This window comes from Callorhinchus milii, unplaced genomic scaffold (genome assembly GCF_018977255.1).
Source record: "Callorhinchus milii isolate IMCB2004 unplaced genomic scaffold, IMCB_Cmil_1.0 Scaffold8, whole genome shotgun sequence".
Taxonomy (NCBI): domain Eukaryota; kingdom Metazoa; phylum Chordata; class Chondrichthyes; order Chimaeriformes; family Callorhinchidae; genus Callorhinchus; species Callorhinchus milii.
The window spans coordinates 7,842,800-7,859,425 of record NW_024704749.1 but is presented as its reverse complement, the minus strand read 5'-3'; the positions used below and the strand labels follow the sequence as shown (position 1 = coordinate 7,859,425).

General features: G+C 46.6%; 1 protein-coding gene across 2 annotated transcripts in view; it reads left to right on the top strand.

The window, feature by feature from the left end:
• The window catches only part of clip1a (CAP-GLY domain containing linker protein 1a), a 53,531-nt gene that overhangs the window by 29,788 nt on the left and 7,117 nt on the right, over positions 1-16,626 (top strand). The window contains exons 12-22 of one of the 2 annotated variants that reach the window (XM_042337799.1): positions 289-346; positions 665-748; positions 1,391-1,547; positions 1,944-2,109; positions 2,737-2,952; positions 3,919-6,156; positions 7,251-7,388; positions 8,927-9,033; positions 12,854-12,974; positions 15,300-15,352; positions 16,460-16,480. In XM_042337799.1, the coding sequence (XP_042193733.1) occupies positions 289-346; positions 665-748; positions 1,391-1,547; positions 1,944-2,109; positions 2,737-2,952; positions 3,919-6,156; positions 7,251-7,388; positions 8,927-9,033; positions 12,854-12,974; positions 15,300-15,352; positions 16,460-16,480 (3,359 nt within the window). The remainder of the gene's footprint in view (positions 1-288; positions 347-664; positions 749-1,390; positions 1,548-1,943; positions 2,110-2,736; positions 2,953-3,918; positions 6,157-7,250; positions 7,389-8,926; positions 9,034-12,853; positions 12,975-15,299; positions 15,353-16,459; positions 16,481-16,626) is intronic. The other variant, XM_042337800.1, reaches the window with a different exon arrangement.

The window sequence follows — 16,626 nt, the reverse complement described above, 5'->3', positions numbered from 1 at the left end:
TGGCAGAATGAAAGATGTGCGGGATGTTTTAAGATTGAATTGAATGAAACTCCTACTCCTGTCTGCCTCTATACAGTGAACGTTCATTAGAATTCATGCCCTAAAACTATCAAAATATGTCTTCTTGCTCAAAGTTTTTGTAACGCCAGTAAGATTTGATTTCTGTTTTAAAAAAAAGATAGTATTAATTGCTGCCGAAAACAGTTGTGGGAAGTGGCTGCAAATGTTAATCCAGGGCTGAAAAGTTTGAAAGACTTGTATTAATTAATGGCTTGCTCACTTTTTCAGAAAGAGATGATCGGCAGCACGTCCAACACGCAACAGAAGCTACAACACACTATGCAAGGTGAGGGAGTCCTGAGTTAACGTTAGCTTATTTTTATGTAAGTTAAGCTTGTCAGGAACTCCGCGGTGGCTTATTCAGTGTAGCACCGTTGGCTGCACTCTCCCGTCCAAGTCCAAAGGTTGTGTGTTCAAACTCTGTCTTGACTTGATCTTACAATTTAGTCTGTGGTACCGGGGAAGGGAGAGGTGGGAGCCACGTTGTTGGTGATGCCGTCCTTTGGACAAGAAATTAGGAAGTTTATGTGCAGTGCAGCTTTGGGCTTGAGTGATCCACTGGGCATTAAAAATCACTGCTTAATGTTTATTTTCCGTTTTGTAGAAATGCTGGAAAAGCTGAAGAAGAAAGAGGAGCAACAGGCCTCATTGTCCTCCGAGGTGGTGGAGCTCAAATCTCAGCTCTCTGGTGAGTAACTGGTGGAGACGCACGGTCTCGTTTGCCCAGCGCTGCCCTGCTCCACCACAAACCTGTGCGCACATGCAGTCACTGAGCCAGTCAGCTATGCGGTGATTTTGCAAATTGTTTGTGAGAAAGCCAGATGTCGGGCAAGAGAAGGACAGGGAAATGGGGAAGATTTGGGAACTGTGAGGTGGGAGGATGAGAGCCCTGTAAGCTTTCTCTGTCTAAAGGTTACCTGTGTTCTACCTCCCTTGTGTGTTTGTGAGACCATTGAACACTGAATAAATCCTATAAAAAAGTAGACATTTACTCACCGATATTGATTTTATCCTGCGAAACATTGGGATTTTGCAGTGCACCAAATCCTGACTGGTGCTGTTTCACAGTCAGCTTCAGAGGAAAGCTTGAAGATCGCAGGCTTATTGTATCGAACAATCAATCGCCCACGGCAGAATAACATTTTCAAGGGTTAGCCCTTCCGTTTCTAAAAAGGCTGGCACGACCGAGAGCTTTTCTCACAGCACATTTTCATTTGCTCTTTCTGTGACTGTTTCGTTTCGCTGACTCCCCGCTCAGCATCATGCTTGCACGCTCTGTGTGTTGGGGTGTATGTGTTTCTGTACCCATAATTGACTCCTTTCCATTCAGCTATGGAGAGGAAGATGAAATCTGCAGAGGTAAAGACGACACAGCTGTCCGAGGAGAAAACCAAGCTGGAGAACGATATCTCAGAGATGATCAAGTCTTCGGGGGATAACTCCACTCAGCTCACCAAGATGAACAAAGACCTGAAGGAGAAAGAAATGTACGTTTTTTTTTTAGCCAATTAATTAAAATGCAAAGTTTAACTAAACCCAAGTTTTATGAGAGGCTGTGGAACGCACTGATTGGCCAGAGAGAAAGCCTCGGAAATGAGATTAAAAAATCTGTGATCTAATAGTGACATAGCAACAGGAGTAGGACATTCAGCTGCTCAAGCCTGTGTCGTCATTCTATTATGATCTGTACCTCAACTCCATTTACCACCTTTGCTATATATCCTTTGATACCCTTACCTAATAAACCTGCACAACAGGCTAAATGGCCTCCTGTGGTTTTGCCGATTTTTATTTCAATACAGTTGTTGACTGAAATTCATAATTTTGCCATTTTTTGCGAGCTGCTAACAGTTTTTCCCTCTCCCACTCTTGCTTTCCTGTAGGAAGCAGAATGAACTGCACGCTCAGCTCACACAGTCCACTGAGGAGATCGGCCGTTTGCAGGAGTGCTTGGAGCAAAGCACGCGTACAGCCGAGCAAAGCCAGCAGGAGGCGCTGCAGAAACACCAGGACCAGCTGAGCACCTTGCAGGAGAAAATGATTGAGCTGGTATGTCTTTAAAAGAGTGGGTGGGGGGGGGGGGGGAAGTATTCAGTTATTCCCACATTCAACAACAAAAACTTGGATTTATATAAGTGTGAAATAAGCCCTGACCAGTTACACATCCTTTCACATAAGAAATGTTCCATCTTATCACCTGCAGGGTAACTATTTTAAAGCACGCTTTGTATTTACTTACACCAACAACAAAAATACTAGCATTGATACAGCGCTCTTCATGCGGGGCAGTGGCTCAGAGCACGTAACGGTGGCAGAGCCCGGCGCCCACACGGGGGGGAAGGAGGTGACCGTAAACACGGTCGCAGAGGAAGTGCTTAAGTCGTGATCTAAAAGAGGGGAAGGAGGGGGCAAGGTGGGGGGATTGAGGGAGAGCGTTCCAAAGCTTTGGAGCAGTGTGGCTGAAAGCGCGGCCGCCAATGGTGGACTGGAAGGGACAAGCAAAAGGCCAGAGCCAGCCAAGTGAAGGCAGCAGGTAGTGCAATGGGGAGAGAGGAGGTCAGAAAGGTAGGTGGGTGCCAGGGATTTTAATCTTACTGGAGCTAGGCGTTTGCTGTTTTGAATGTTTTTTGATGTTTTGCACATGGGATTGTTCCAAACGTTCTGTTTTCCCCTCAGAGAAAGCAGGTGGAGCTGAGCGAGCAGTCCAGGAAGCAGCTGCAAAGCACCCACGAGAGATCCCTATCCGAGGTGAGCACCAAGAGCGAGACCATCACCAAAGAACTAAGCCACAAACTGCAGCAAGCGGAAGATGAGGTGCAGAGCTCCAAGGAGAGGAACGGCCAGCTGGAAAAACAGATACAAGAGCTCAAAACTCAGGTGGAACGTGTCCAGGTAGGCTCCAAGGCACACTCCTGCATGAAGAGCGCTGTGTAAAGGAAGTTGTTACCTACCTGTGTATCATATGAATCCTTCAACTTACATGTCTGTTCAACTCGATGCTTCCTTTACACTGCTAAACGGTGCAGTGTGTTCAACTCCATATATACACACACGCACAGAAGCTGGTTGCAATCTCTTCTGCTCCCAGCATAAGGGAAGAGGTTGGTTTACGACAAAACCAACTGGTTACAGCATTGTACATCTATTTTGCGTGTTAATTTGTGTGATTATGGAGGACCTTGAGGTATGTTGTAGTATTGATCAGTCGGAGAGCTTGTTTCAGGTGCCTGTTCCTCTAATCCCTGCCGATTAGTTTCTTGCTTTCATTTTGCCCTTTTCCTCTCGCCGTAAACGCAATAACCTTTTTGTCTTTGATTTACTCTGCTCTGGCGGAAAGGGGGAACGCTGTCACTCAACTCCGCAGTAATCGTTCCTAGGCAGTTAATGGGGAGCAGTCGTTGGCTGAGTGTAAGAATTGACGACCCCCCCCCTTTATAGATCTTTGGGGGGGAAGTGGGAGGGGGCCGGGGGAGCCTCTTTGAAAAGCCTTATGCCGCAGAGCGGTTTGGCACCTGACACCCTCTGTCTCCTCTTCCCCTCCCCTCCTAACCCAAATCTCCTTTCGCACCTCTGAAGGAGTGAGTTACTGTGCCTGAGATGGAGGTTAAGAAGGCGTTGCCCCTTTTAATTGTGTTAACTCTTTCTCCCCCCCCCCTCCGCCCTGCAGTGTTTTCCAACCGTAATAAAAACGCTATGAAATGGGAAGCCGTGAGTTAACACAGTGTTTCTCGTTTTTTGTCGCAGCACGTTCCACCTTCGCATTGTCTTTTATCCGTGCCGTTTTCATTTGCTTGCTTAACTATTCTTGATTTCTTTCTTTTTCTTTCTCCCCCGCCCCCCCCTTTTAAAATTCGGTAGTCTTTAACCAATGAGCTAGCGTCAGCCAAGTCTGAGTGCGAACGTGTAGCAGAGGATGTGAGCGCTTTAAAGGGAGATAACGATCATCTGGCTCAGCAAGGAGACGCGCTGCGAGCCGAGCGAGAGTCCCTCTGGTCAGAGCTCGGGGAGCTGAAATCTCAGTGCACAGCCCTGAGCAAAGAAAACCAGGACTTAGAGTCCCAGAACGGACAACTCCTGCTGGAAAAGGGGGAGTTTTTGAAGGAAAGGGAGGATTTCCGCCTGGAAAAGGACGCCTTAGTGATGGAGAAAGGCCAGGTTCTCGCAGAGGCCGACCGTCTGCGGGAGAAGGTTGACGGGTTAAAGGATGAAAACGGAGCCTTGCAGGTGTCTGAATCCAGCCTCAATGCGTTACTAGCGGAGACGCGGAGCAGGAGAGACGCGGAGCGCGAGCAGCTACAACTGGAGAAGGAGGAGCTGCTGTCTGCTCGGGGACAAACGGCGGCGGAAATGGAGGAAGTGGCAAGAGAACGGGACAGGTTGGCCCAAGAACTCCGCCGCTGTCGCGAAGAGGCCGACACGGAGCGGGAAGCGCTGGTCGGGGAGAGGCAGGCCCTGAGAACCCAGCTGGATGAGGCTTTGTTACGAAGTGCCCAGCACGAAGCCGGCCACAGCCTCCTCCAGGAGGAAAACAGGCGGCTGGAAAGAGAGAGTGGGGCGCGGGTGTCGCGGGAGGAAAGCCTGGAGAAGGAGCTGGAGGGTCTCCGCTCACTGCTCCAGGAGCTGAGTCAGGAAGCGCAGAACCTGGCAGCCGAGAGGGATGAGGCGCGGAACCACTGTGGGGTCTGGAGGAAAGAAGTCGAGGAGCGCGTGAAGGAGGCGGCAGAGCTTCAAGCCTCCAAACTCAGCCTTTCCCAACTCCTGGAGGAGGTGAAGAGCAGCCGAGAGATGACGAATTCGGAGCGCGTCCGCCTGCTGGAAGAGAAGGAAGCGCTGATGGCCTCTCAGAGAGAGACAGTTGGGCAGAGGGACCAGCTGGTGAGGGAGAACGAGGAGTTGGGTAGAAAGCTGCAGAGGTGCAGCGAGGAGGCGGCGCTGCGCGAGGAGAGCCTCAGGCGACAGAGCAGCGATCTCGCAGCAGAGAACGACTCAATCGCGTTGAGGTTGTCCCAGCTGGAATCGCGCTGCGTGGCTTTACTGCGGGAGAAGGAAGCTCTGGAGAGTCAAGGCTGCGAGCTGCTGTCAGACAAAGCTTCTCTCTTGAGAAAGGTGGAGGAGGTCAGGTCTCAACAGCAAAGGGAAGCCTCTGAGAGAGCAGCAGATCGCGATCAGCTCCTCGACAGCATCGAGGGCTTAAAGGAGGAACTCAGCAGGTCAGCGCGAGACAAGGCAGAGCTGGAGGTCGCTGCCTCCGGTCTCTCCTCACTCCTCGCCGAGACTCAGAGTGGGAAAGAAGCTTTAGACTCGGAGAGACTCCGTCTGATACATGAGGAGAGAAGACTGGCAGCCGACCTTCAGCAGCAGAGCTGGGAGAAGGAGCGTCTTGTTAAAGAGATGGCCGAATGGCAGAATAAACACAACCGACTCGACGAAGAGGTCAGAGTGGTGCAGGGTCAACTAACACGAGAGAGGGATGCCACTGTGGTGGAGAGAGAGTCCGCAGCTGCAGTTCATTCTAGTCTTGAGAATCATGTCCGTTTACTGCAGCAGGAGATGGAGGACCTCATGCTGGCCAATGCTGACCTGCTGTCCCAGAAGGATCGAGTGTTGGAGGAGAAGCTGGTGTCAGAAGCTGAACACAGGAAGGCGGTCAGTGAGAGGGACGAGCTGAGGGATGAGAGAGATCAGCTTCTCTCCGGGGCCGAAGTGCTGAAGAAGGCGCTGGATATATCAGCCAGAGAGAAGGTGGAGCTGCAGAAGGCGCACTCCAGCCTGTCCATGCTGGCAGACTCTCTCCGCGCTGGGCAGGAAACCTCGGATGTGGATCGAGCTGGACTCCGTCGCCAGAAGGAGGAGCTGCTGGATCAGGTGCGGGGCCTGCTGGCCGCCCAGGCAGAGCTGAGCAGCGAGAGAGACGGGCTGGTGGAGGCCCAGCGCAGGCTGAAGGAGCAGGCCGCTCGAGGTGAGGAGCAAGTTTCTGCTCAGCTCCAGCAGCTGCTGGGGGAAAGGCGGACGCTGCTGGCGGAGGGAGAGAACCTCAGCTCCCAGCTCCACGAACTCCGGAGTCTACAGAACCTTACCTTATCAGAGAAGAGCGAGGTACCGAATGCCAACCTCCCAGTAAACCAACACAGCACAACTGTCCGTCCGCACTCTGTTTGCTAATGACTTCTCACTAATAGGTTTGCGGGTTTTTGTTTTGCACTGATTGTTATCACCTCCTGGCTCTACTAACACGACACAAGAGTTTGTTTGTCCACGGTGTGAGGGGAATGGGGAATGATTGTTTTTAATCGATTGTGGTTTTCCGGTGAATGCCATGCCACTGGTTACTATTTGCACAGGTAATTGTTAGCGATGGTTAATTGTCATCTTGAATGAATTGTGCATCGTGGATCGAAGTGCAATTCTGTGTCCGACACTGTGGATAAAACTAAGGTTTGTTTAAGCTTGATCAACACATTAATGCACTAAAGCTGGTTTGAGTGCCAATGACAGGATATTCAAGGTTAATTTGGTGGCTCTGGATGTATCTTCCTTGAAGTGAAATCCTTTTTTCTATATGTATAAAATGTAATTTAAACTACAGCGAGCAATTGTCTTTGTAAACCTAAAACTTTGTGTTTATCCACAGTGATGAATAGCCAGCTGCTGATCGAGTAGACATATAGTTTTACAGCCATTCACAGAGATTTCAGTAGCATGTGTTATTTTAGCATGAGTTGAGCCGGACACCTGGGGAGATTGTCACATGTATACTCCTCCAAGTTTGGGTAATTTTTAATTACAGGCTGGAGGCTTAATCGGTATTATAGTAAATAGCGCTGTTTGATTTTTCTAGGGTTTTTTTTTCAATTTTCTGTGGATTTTTTTGGATGGTCACAAAAAGTTCCACGCCAAGTGAAACCTGAATAATCTACTTTCTGGCTCCCGCCCCCCCCTCCCATGTGGCGGCTATTTAATAATAACAATCTTTGCATTTGATATAAGCATTGTATTGCATCGCTGAGATGTCTAAAAAGCGCTTCACAGGTTATACGGTAAAGTTGAGTGATACACCTTTTTGGGGGCGAAATGCGTCAACCGATTGCGCACGGCACTAGAGCGAGCGTGGGAATCTGGGATACCCGGCTGTGGTAGCGGAAGGTTAAACGTTCGACTCCAACCACCATTGTTGTGTTTGCGTTGCCTAGGCCATGCGAGCAGCCGAGGAGGCCCATCAGTCGCTGGAGCAGGAGACGAGGGAGAGGAGCGCTCTGAAGCAGCAGGAGGCTGAGACGTCGGCAGCGCTGGAGACCTCCAGGCTGAACAACCAGCAACTTCAGCAGGAGGTGAGAAGACATTCCCCTTGTGCCTGGGCTACAGCATGTTACTGTGAGCTTCTCCAGCAGCCATTCAGCCCTTCTGCCCTTCATCCATCCTGGAGTCCCTTTGCCTTATCCTCTTCATCGCCTCTTTGACTGCACCTTTAGTCATCCACCCACTTCTACCCCTCTTGACATCAACAACTAGTTCGGCTGCAAACTCTTCACTATTGCTCCAGTGCCTTGGGACGTCCTCCTGTCATGAAAAGCGCTATATAAATGCAAATCGTTGTTCTGTGCCTCTTCGCGAGTTGTCGATGAGACACAAATTTTAAAGTCATCACAACGGAAATTAAAGGGGAGGCTTGTGTGGTTGGAATGTGGAATTCTCCACCACGAACCCTTGTGGAATTAGCGTCCGTTGATTTTTATTAAAGGGAATTGGCTAGGCTCTTGAGAAGAGAAATATTAAAGGCAATGATGATAGGGGGAGTGGGGGGCGGGAGCCAGCACAACAGCCTGGGGAAAGACTAAGCGGTTCATGTTGGGGGGGAGGGCCAACGTAGACTAGGGTTGTGTTGGGAGTGTTGTGGGATGTAGCTGGAGCATGAAGCTGATTTGTGTGAGGAGCTGCAGCTCAGAACGCAGGAGCCTGTGCTAGGCAGGCAGGCTGACTGGAGTCTGATCAGCAATGTTCGGTTATGCAACAGACCAGTAGTGATATCACTGAAGATAGCATCGAGCAGGATTCTTCATTGCCTCGTGTGTCTGTGTCTGGATCGTTCCCATTTTTCTCTCTTCCTACAAAGCAAAGGTTCTCATTCGCTTTCGTCATGGATATCCGCGCTTTACCGAACAATTATTCCCCCTATTGCTTCTCTGTGCAGCTGAAGGTATGGTTTGTTTTCAGCGAGATGGTAGCATTCAGTGTTTCACAGAAATAATCTCTCTGGGTAACAGTGTATCATTATAATCAGCAGCTGTGTGTTTGGTGTGTGAGGGTGGGGGTTCATAGCCATTCCTCTGGTGAAAGTCTTGTTTAAGCTTTTGTGCCCTCCCCCAGCTCGGGTCCAAATCCCTTAGTGTCCAATTCCTTGGGACGTCCTCCCAACTTGAGAGGCGCTATACAAATGCAATGTTAGATTCAAAGTGCTTTACTCTGGTAACTCGTCACCAATAATTTTTGTTTTAAACTCACTGCTTGCCTGGGATTATGCAATGCTTTGTGGAGAGTGAACAGCGGAATAGCGGTGCAAGATTATAAAGGGAGATGGTCATTTTATTTAACAGATGGTGTGTGGATGAGGACACTACTCTCGTCGGTCCCTTCCAGACATTAAGTGTGCCGTGCTCAGTGCAATGTGTTAATTAATAAGACTCAGCTTTCACAATGGGTGCTTTCCTTTTACTGACACAGCACAGTGTAAGTCATGTTTGTTATTCTGAGTGTGTTCCTGATTTGATACTATGTTCTCTCCGGGTGGGAAGAGATGGGGTGTGGGGGGTGTAAATGCTTATCTTTTTCAACAAAAGTTTGTATTCATTCTTTCTCTCCTCTTCCTCAGCTGGAAGCGCTCAAAGAGAAGAACAGTAAATACCAGGAGGATCTGAGCCACTCCAAGCAGCAACTGAGCTCGGAGAATCAGAGAATCGGAACCCTGTGCAAAGAAATGTGAGTGTCCGCACTTAGTGCTCAGTAGTTGATATCCTTGAAGATTCCTGCTTTTGCTAAAAAAAGACAGTTTCAGACTGAAGTGACTGATCTTTGTTTTATTTTCATTGTCAGTACTTGGAGCTTACAATTCACTTTACAGTATATTCTGTGAAACGCTTTGAGGTGTTTGAAGACGTGATAACTGCGCTGGTTTCCTATCAGACCTTGTTTCATTATTCATAAACAAAATATAAAAGTGACTGGAATGGTTTTTTTATTAGCCGAAGTTCCTCTACAGTGATTCTATGACCAGTTTTGCAGTAAATCTGCACTAATATTTTCCATTATTATATCAGCCAGACAGCAGTAAAATAATCATACCATCCAGATTTACTTTGGACTGATATAATAATGGGAAATATTAGTGCTCCATTAAACGCTTTAAAAATCTTGAGAACATCATAAAGGAGGATCTTAAAGGAGGAAAGGCACTCATGGCGAGTGCTTTGAATCTGAACTATTATCCTCAAGCTGTGTGTTGCTAACTTTCTGGCAAGCATGGGATAAACCTTCAGAGGGGACCCACACTTCAGTCTCATTGTTCTTGATTCAAAGGACGACATCGGTGTGCTTATTAGAACGTATGATAGATGTTTCTTGACATTAGAACCAAGCATTAAAGGTACAGAGATATTTCACAGGCAGTTTTATTGATCCGAACAGGGTCTGCCGTGCTGGTTACTTTGCCAGCGGTCAGCAACGAAATTACAGACTGATTGATTTTTTTTGTGTTTTAAAAAATGTATATAAATCGATTTCAAGGTATAGAGCATCCTAGCTCAGCATTTTCTGTTTGGCTTCAGCAAGCAGTTGTGGCCTGTTCAAGAATATAAAAGGAACCATTTTCAGATCGATGCCCTTTTAGACAATAAGCTGACATTTGGTGTAAGTGTATTATTGTAGCTGATGCTCTCTGATTCCTCCCCTCCTCCCCACACGCTGCAGAAGCAGGGTGATTCATGGTACGCTGCTGTCGGTCTGTTGTCTCTGGACCATTTCTCCTCGTCGCAACAAGTTCAGAACGCTGCATCAGATTTTTTTGTTTAAAATCACACTGCGCAAAATGTTGACTTCAGGTGCAGGCATGTATGTGCCCTGTATGTGTATGCACGTGTGCGCACGTTTCTATCCACGGGCACCAGCACCCTGAGTCGTTCAAACGCACACTTGTGGTCTCACCCCAAATAGTCTTCCAATGGTATCCTGTCATCAAGCACTCAAACCTTCGCACAAATGAGCATGTGTGTGTGAGCATGTGTATGTGTCTATCTACATCCATGAAATATAACCTCCATGTGGAAAGGTGCTGAATTAGATTTTAAACCCAATGCTGTCTGAGACTGCTCGTTGTCAGCGTGTTCTCTCTCTTTCTCTCTCTCTCCTGTTCAAGGGGCTTTAAAAGATCCCGCAACGTCTCCAGTGTTTTTTAAGATACAAACTCTGTCACTGTTGCCTTTCCTGATGATCCAAGTAGGGTTATTTATGGAACAAGACTGTTGTTGACTGTTGACAAGTTAGTTGACTGTTTTAGAGGGATTATCAACACTGATCCATAGATAAATAATTGGGAAAAATTATTAGTGATTCACCTTTGATCTTGTGGTTTGGAGTGTATAATTTTTTTTAACGAGATGAGCAGTTTGTGCACCAGGATTTGGAAGAAATCCTACTGCTGCTGTCAGTCTGGCAAATCACTAAGATGTTTCCATCTATTTGGGAACTGGTTTATTGCTGTAAAATCTAATAGCGGTTCTAGTTTTTACTGCTGACTTTCTCTACTCCTCTGCCTAAGAGTACACAGTCACTGCAGTTGCCAAGAAATTGCCTGTAAAGCACTTTGAGATGTTTTATGTACAGCGTTAAGCGCTATATCAAATACAAAGAGGTGTGTGTGTGTATATATATTAAAATATGGTCCTGTTAAAGTAAATCCACAAAGCGCTCCAAATGGCAAAACTGCAATTTATTTTTGTTCCCTATTGTGAGATTTCTGAGGTTGACAGTAATTTTGAAGAAGCTCTCATTTCTGTGCCCGTTTTTCATAGCTCGGGCTAATTATAGGTGTGGTACTGCATAGCTCCCCAGTGTGCTTTGTGCTTTCAGCATGTCTGAAGCAGCTGCAGTGTAGCTTGCTGGGTTAGTATCAGGGTGAGAATCATTATCTCCCCAGCATGGAAACACCCCTGCCCCCATACTGGACACACACTTCATGACCTGAACGCACTGCTTGTTTTTAAAATGTGTAGAACTACACCAAAAAAAATAGCATTCAACAATACCTCTATTTAATATTATAGTGCTTCACGGGGAATTGCTGTAAAATGCAGTGACTGTATCTGTAGACAAAATGCAGCAACTAATTTGTGTCACCTACATAGCCACACAGTGAATGACCCAATGGAGGGTTGTGGGCCAGAGCAATGGATTATTATAAGCCTTTTCTTAAGGTGGTGAAATCTTTTACTTCCACCTGAACAGGCAGATGGGACTTGGATTTAATGTCTCATCCAAAGCCTGGCATATCCATCAGTGTAGTGAAAGCAAGAGAGAGAGATTGACCATTGTCAGATAAGAGTCGTAAAATGTCTGTTAAACCTCTGCTCTCGGTAATTTGACCTGTGTAGTTTAACAGACGCTTCGTTGGAAAGGCTGGTCAGTTCCCTCTCTGAGCCACATAGAAGCCACTGATCGAATTGTACTCTGTGAAATGAGAGAGAATGACGTGTTCGTGAATCCAGCAAACTCTCCAGGATATTCAGCCACACACACACATATATCTGCTGTTCAATCCTCCCCAAGCAATGCGTCTCCCCAGGTCACAGAAACCAGCACAAGGGGAGTGTCTCTCCATTCAAAGTTTCAAGACTCTGACAGATAGATATTTGTAGATAAGGGTATCAAGGGATACGGGGCAAAGGCAGGTAATTGGAGTTGAGGTACAGAACAGCCATGACTAGAATGGCAGAACAGGCTCGAGGGGCTGAATTGCCTGCTCCTGTTTCTATATTCCCATCCTCCTCTCCAGGCCCGGGCTGAGATGGAAAGCCCATTGTGGGACAGAGCGGGTCCGTGCATTGATGTGCCGCACCAACTGTGCGTGGTTTTACACCATCTGTTGCGTGGTTTTACACCATCTGTCCAGGCTGGTATTAAAATGCAGATGTTGCACATGGGATTAACGACGGGATTGAAGGGACAGCTGGGAACGAGCACATTGTTCGTTCGTAGCTCTGCCGAGAGATAGATCCCTTGAGGAATATTCAACATTGTGATGTGGATGCGAGGCACTGTAGATCTGCCCGCTTGTCTGCAGTGCGCACGCACGCACTCACTCACACAGACTCTGTGTGAAAATTAATGCTGATAAGCTTAGCAGCTAATATGCGCGGGTGTGAGCCATGCACCAAACAGGGCTGTGCGTAATGGTGGTTAATTGTGTGGAAGCTTAAGTGAATCGTTCTAAAAATACATCAGTGAAGCCTTTTGTTTGAGGTGAAGACTGAGTGAGTGAGAGAGAGCTTTGGGCTCTGTCTGACTCCCTGGAACCGACTCGTTCCTGCTAGTGTGAAGCTGGCTTGGTTGACGTTTGAAGTGAGCCGTTTCACAGTAGTCCAGCCTCAAATTACTACCTGCCCGTTGCTCATTCGATTAGCAAACGTGACCTAGAAATATCTTAAACGAGAAGCTGAGCCTCTTCCCCGCTGTTTTCTTCGCCCGCCTCCTGTTGCCCCGGCGGTCGCTATGGTAACTGTGTGCCGGCGTTTTTTTTTTCCCGCAGAGAGGAGATGAAGCTGGCAGCGACCCACAAGTCCCAGCAACTGTCGGCGCTGCACGAGGAGAATGTCAAGCTCTCGGGCGAACTTGGCCGGAGCAAGGACGAGGTCACCAGCCACCAGAAGGTAGGTGCTGAGCGCAGGCGTCAACCTTCCCCGTCTCTCTCTCTCTCGTCAGCTGATCGCCACTGACATCACTTCCTGCCCGCACGAGCGCTACAGGCGCTTGTGAGAGTGGGCGTGGCTGACCCGGCCGGCTTCCTGTCCGTGCGCCCACTGGCCAGTCCGGACTGGTCCACCGGCTGTGATTATAGGCAAGCGTGTGCTCCGGCGGTGAAGGGAGTACGCTGGAGCCTGGGCATCTGTAAGCCTTCCGCAATCTCTACAGATTGATGCTTGAGGGTAACGGTTCATTATGGAGCAGCTCCTACTGTAACAGTGTGAGGTTCTCTTCCCCCCCCCACCCCAACCATTTCTCATCCCTCTCTCTCAGCTGTTTGAGCAAGTCTGTGGTTCAGTGCCTGAGTTCAGACTGTCTGACTGGTTTTGTTCGGAGCTGTAAATGCCAGTCTGACCTGGGTTTGACCTGGGATATATGGACACGTGGTGCTCTTACCTGCTTGGGTGCGTGGCCCAGTAATCAATTCGACCATTATTAATCTCCCTTTACGTGTCCGCACATGTCCCAGTATCTTGGTACTTTTCCTCATGCTGTATTGTAGTTAGATTCACATTTTGAAAATCATGTACAATAAGAGAAAGTTCAGGTTAAAGCAAGAAGCTGGATTTACGCAGCTCCTTTCACATAAAAGAGATGTCTCTGAGCGCTTTACAGAATGAAATTAGAAATGGAGTGAATGTTCTATGTATAGGCAATCATGGTGGCTACATTTGCACCAGTAACATCCCTGTGTATCTCTGTTACAAAAGATGGATCCGCTCATATTAAGCAGTGTTGTGAACCACTCTTTTTACATTAATGTTTCAGTCAAAGTGTTGCCAATGAAACCAGTATTAATGCTGGAGACCAGCGTTGTTCCATTGGTGGCTGACAGGAAGCCAGTATTGTAAGCCTGTGGGGAACTGGGTTAGTTATATTTAGGTTTTTCCTTCTTAAAATGCAAGGGAAACATTACTTTGACATTGGGATCCCACATTAGCATACAGGACAGATTTCAGAGCTGTGCTGCAAAGCAGGATTGTAGTAAAGTTTGGATGTTGTCATTGGAGAGAGAAAGTTAGATGCCAAAATCGTAACTGATTAATTCTGCAGTGTGACTCGGGAGAGCTATTCTGAGCAATGTGAAGTATACAAACTCATTTAAAAAAGAAAGAGTGTTCATTGCCTTAATCCCCCCCAAATTAAAATTAATTTAATCTTCGGTAAATGCTCATTCACACCGTGCTTTCTTCTTAAAGAAAAGGTTAGGGAAAAAAAGTGTTTGTTAATACTGATTATTTTAGATCCCCTTGCTCGTAAGAGCAATTATCACCCTCAGTTAAGAATTGCTCACATAAATGTAACCCTTCGATTGCTGGCAGGTTCCTAAGAAGTTCCTTGTTCTGTACTTTTCAAGGTTAGGAAGTAGGCTCCACACCTTGAACAAAATTTCACCTAAAAACATGCAGTCAAGCCATTTTACAGTGTATTTCTGTGAAGCGCTTGGAGATGTCGTAACGATGTGAATGAGACACTATATCAAATACAAGGATTATTGTTGTTAAAATGCAATTAGATTAGTTTTGGAGGAAAGCCAGTATTAAAAATGCTGCTCCCCTATTCCATGCTTGCTGCTATTTTCACTGTTTCTATGGTCATGGTTTTCGGTGGAGATTTGTTTTCTCAATTTGCTGGACCCGCTCCATGTGGATCCAAGTCTGCTGGAAATCCATCACCCACAGAGCAGACAGTGACACTCGGGCTGTTTAGCATAAGCATCACGTCACCTGCATCTCCCCAGCTTTACACTGAGGAAATACAGAACCAGCTCACGATATGTAAAACACAGCGCTTCAAAGGCACCTGCTTTTTTGTAGAACCGTACAAGCTGGAAATCTTCACTCGCAGCTTGAGATCAGGCGAATAGGTCCCGCTTCATCTCCCCGTCTGTGTCAGATCGCAATTCTCTTTGATGACTGGAATGGCTCTATTCAGAAGCAAATTACATTCTGAGAATGTCCGCCTCTTCTCTTTCCTCCCCTGTTATATCCTGCCTCCTGCACTACAAGTGGTGCCCATTTCACTAACGATTTAGGAATATAAATTTAAAATGAGAAGCGTGGAGAGTTTTGAGCACTGAATAAAGCTGGGTGTCTATTTATATTCCGCTCTGGCTGAGACTGCAAACTCAGCCTTTAGACAGTACAGATGCGAGCGGTTGCTACTCTCGTTGCTGCTGCCTGCGATTTCTGTCAACAAAGAAACCCTCAAGCTGTGTTTTCTGTTTTCAGCTCGAGGAAGAGCGATCTGCACTCAATAACCAGCTGCTAGAAATGAAAAAGAGGTAAGCTCTCCCGTTCAATGCACGGAAGATCCTTGCACGCTGTGAGAAATATCGTAGAACATCGTGGGGTAGGCGGGTGTGCAGTTCGTGTCAGAGTTAGCCAAAGGGGCTCATCAACCAAGTGTGTTTATACATCGATTCAACCCCATGTCGTATGTAGTAAGCCATCAGAAACTGTACCTATTTTGCAGTATTTCTTAAGAAAATTCAGAAGTCCATTACACAAACTTGTGGGAACCCACTCCCAATTCGCTTTGTTTTGGGGCAGTGAGGCGCCCTTTTAGTTGGAGCTGCGAATTTCATTTACTTGGAAGGAGCTCCCACTCTGGTTTTCTTGAGTAAGAAATCGCACAAATTTGACCCCAATTAAGGTTTCTTACAAATAAGCTGTAGTGCAGTTTTGGGGAGAGGGAAGTTATCGCTATAATGCAGTTGTTTAGTTCAATAAAATAAGCCCCAGCACTGTACCAGAGCATGTTTATAACTGGGTTTGACTATGTATTGTAAAGCAGAAATGTCATATACTGTGTTTTACTTTGACATTCACACTAAGCTTTTAATGAATCTTTGGTAAATGCGAACAGTGTATTGTTTTGTAGAAGTTAAATGATTTGTGGAGCCTTTTGTTTTAGCTTTCGATGGATAAATGTGATCTCTCGGTTGCTGTAATTAACGTTGAGCTGTATTTCTGTGCTAACACAAGCCTTGTCAAACAAGTCATTGCGGCTTGCAAACTTGTCATTGTGTCTCGTGACTCGCACTACTTACTTACCAGCTCATCGCACTCCTTTCTCTCTCTCCTTCTCCTGATTTTTTGCCGTCCTTGCTAAATCTGTTCTGTCTTTGATGGTAAGACTGAAAAAAGTCTATCCACGTTACAATAAGTAGCCAAAACCGATTCCACCATAATACATTTTGTGCATACTATGGCTGCCGCCTTCCTTTCTCGTGTCTTGCTTTTTTGTGAATTATTTCAATTTTTTTTATATATATATAAACGAAATAAACCATTTAATTGCGGAATTGTGTAACTTCCTGGATTGTAATTTGCATTTTTCTTCCACGTTTTTTTATCTAACTTGTGCTTCTTATCTTGCATTCTTAAAGCTTGCCCAATAACACTATAAGGTATCTGCCTCATGACTAGACTTTTTTTCTTACTTTCATAGTAAGAGGAGAATCTGGGTGACGCAAGGAACCTTCGATATTAACCACTAAAATTTGGTCTGCAGAAATGTCACTTGTTTGGTCTCAAAACTGTTGCTTTCAGTACT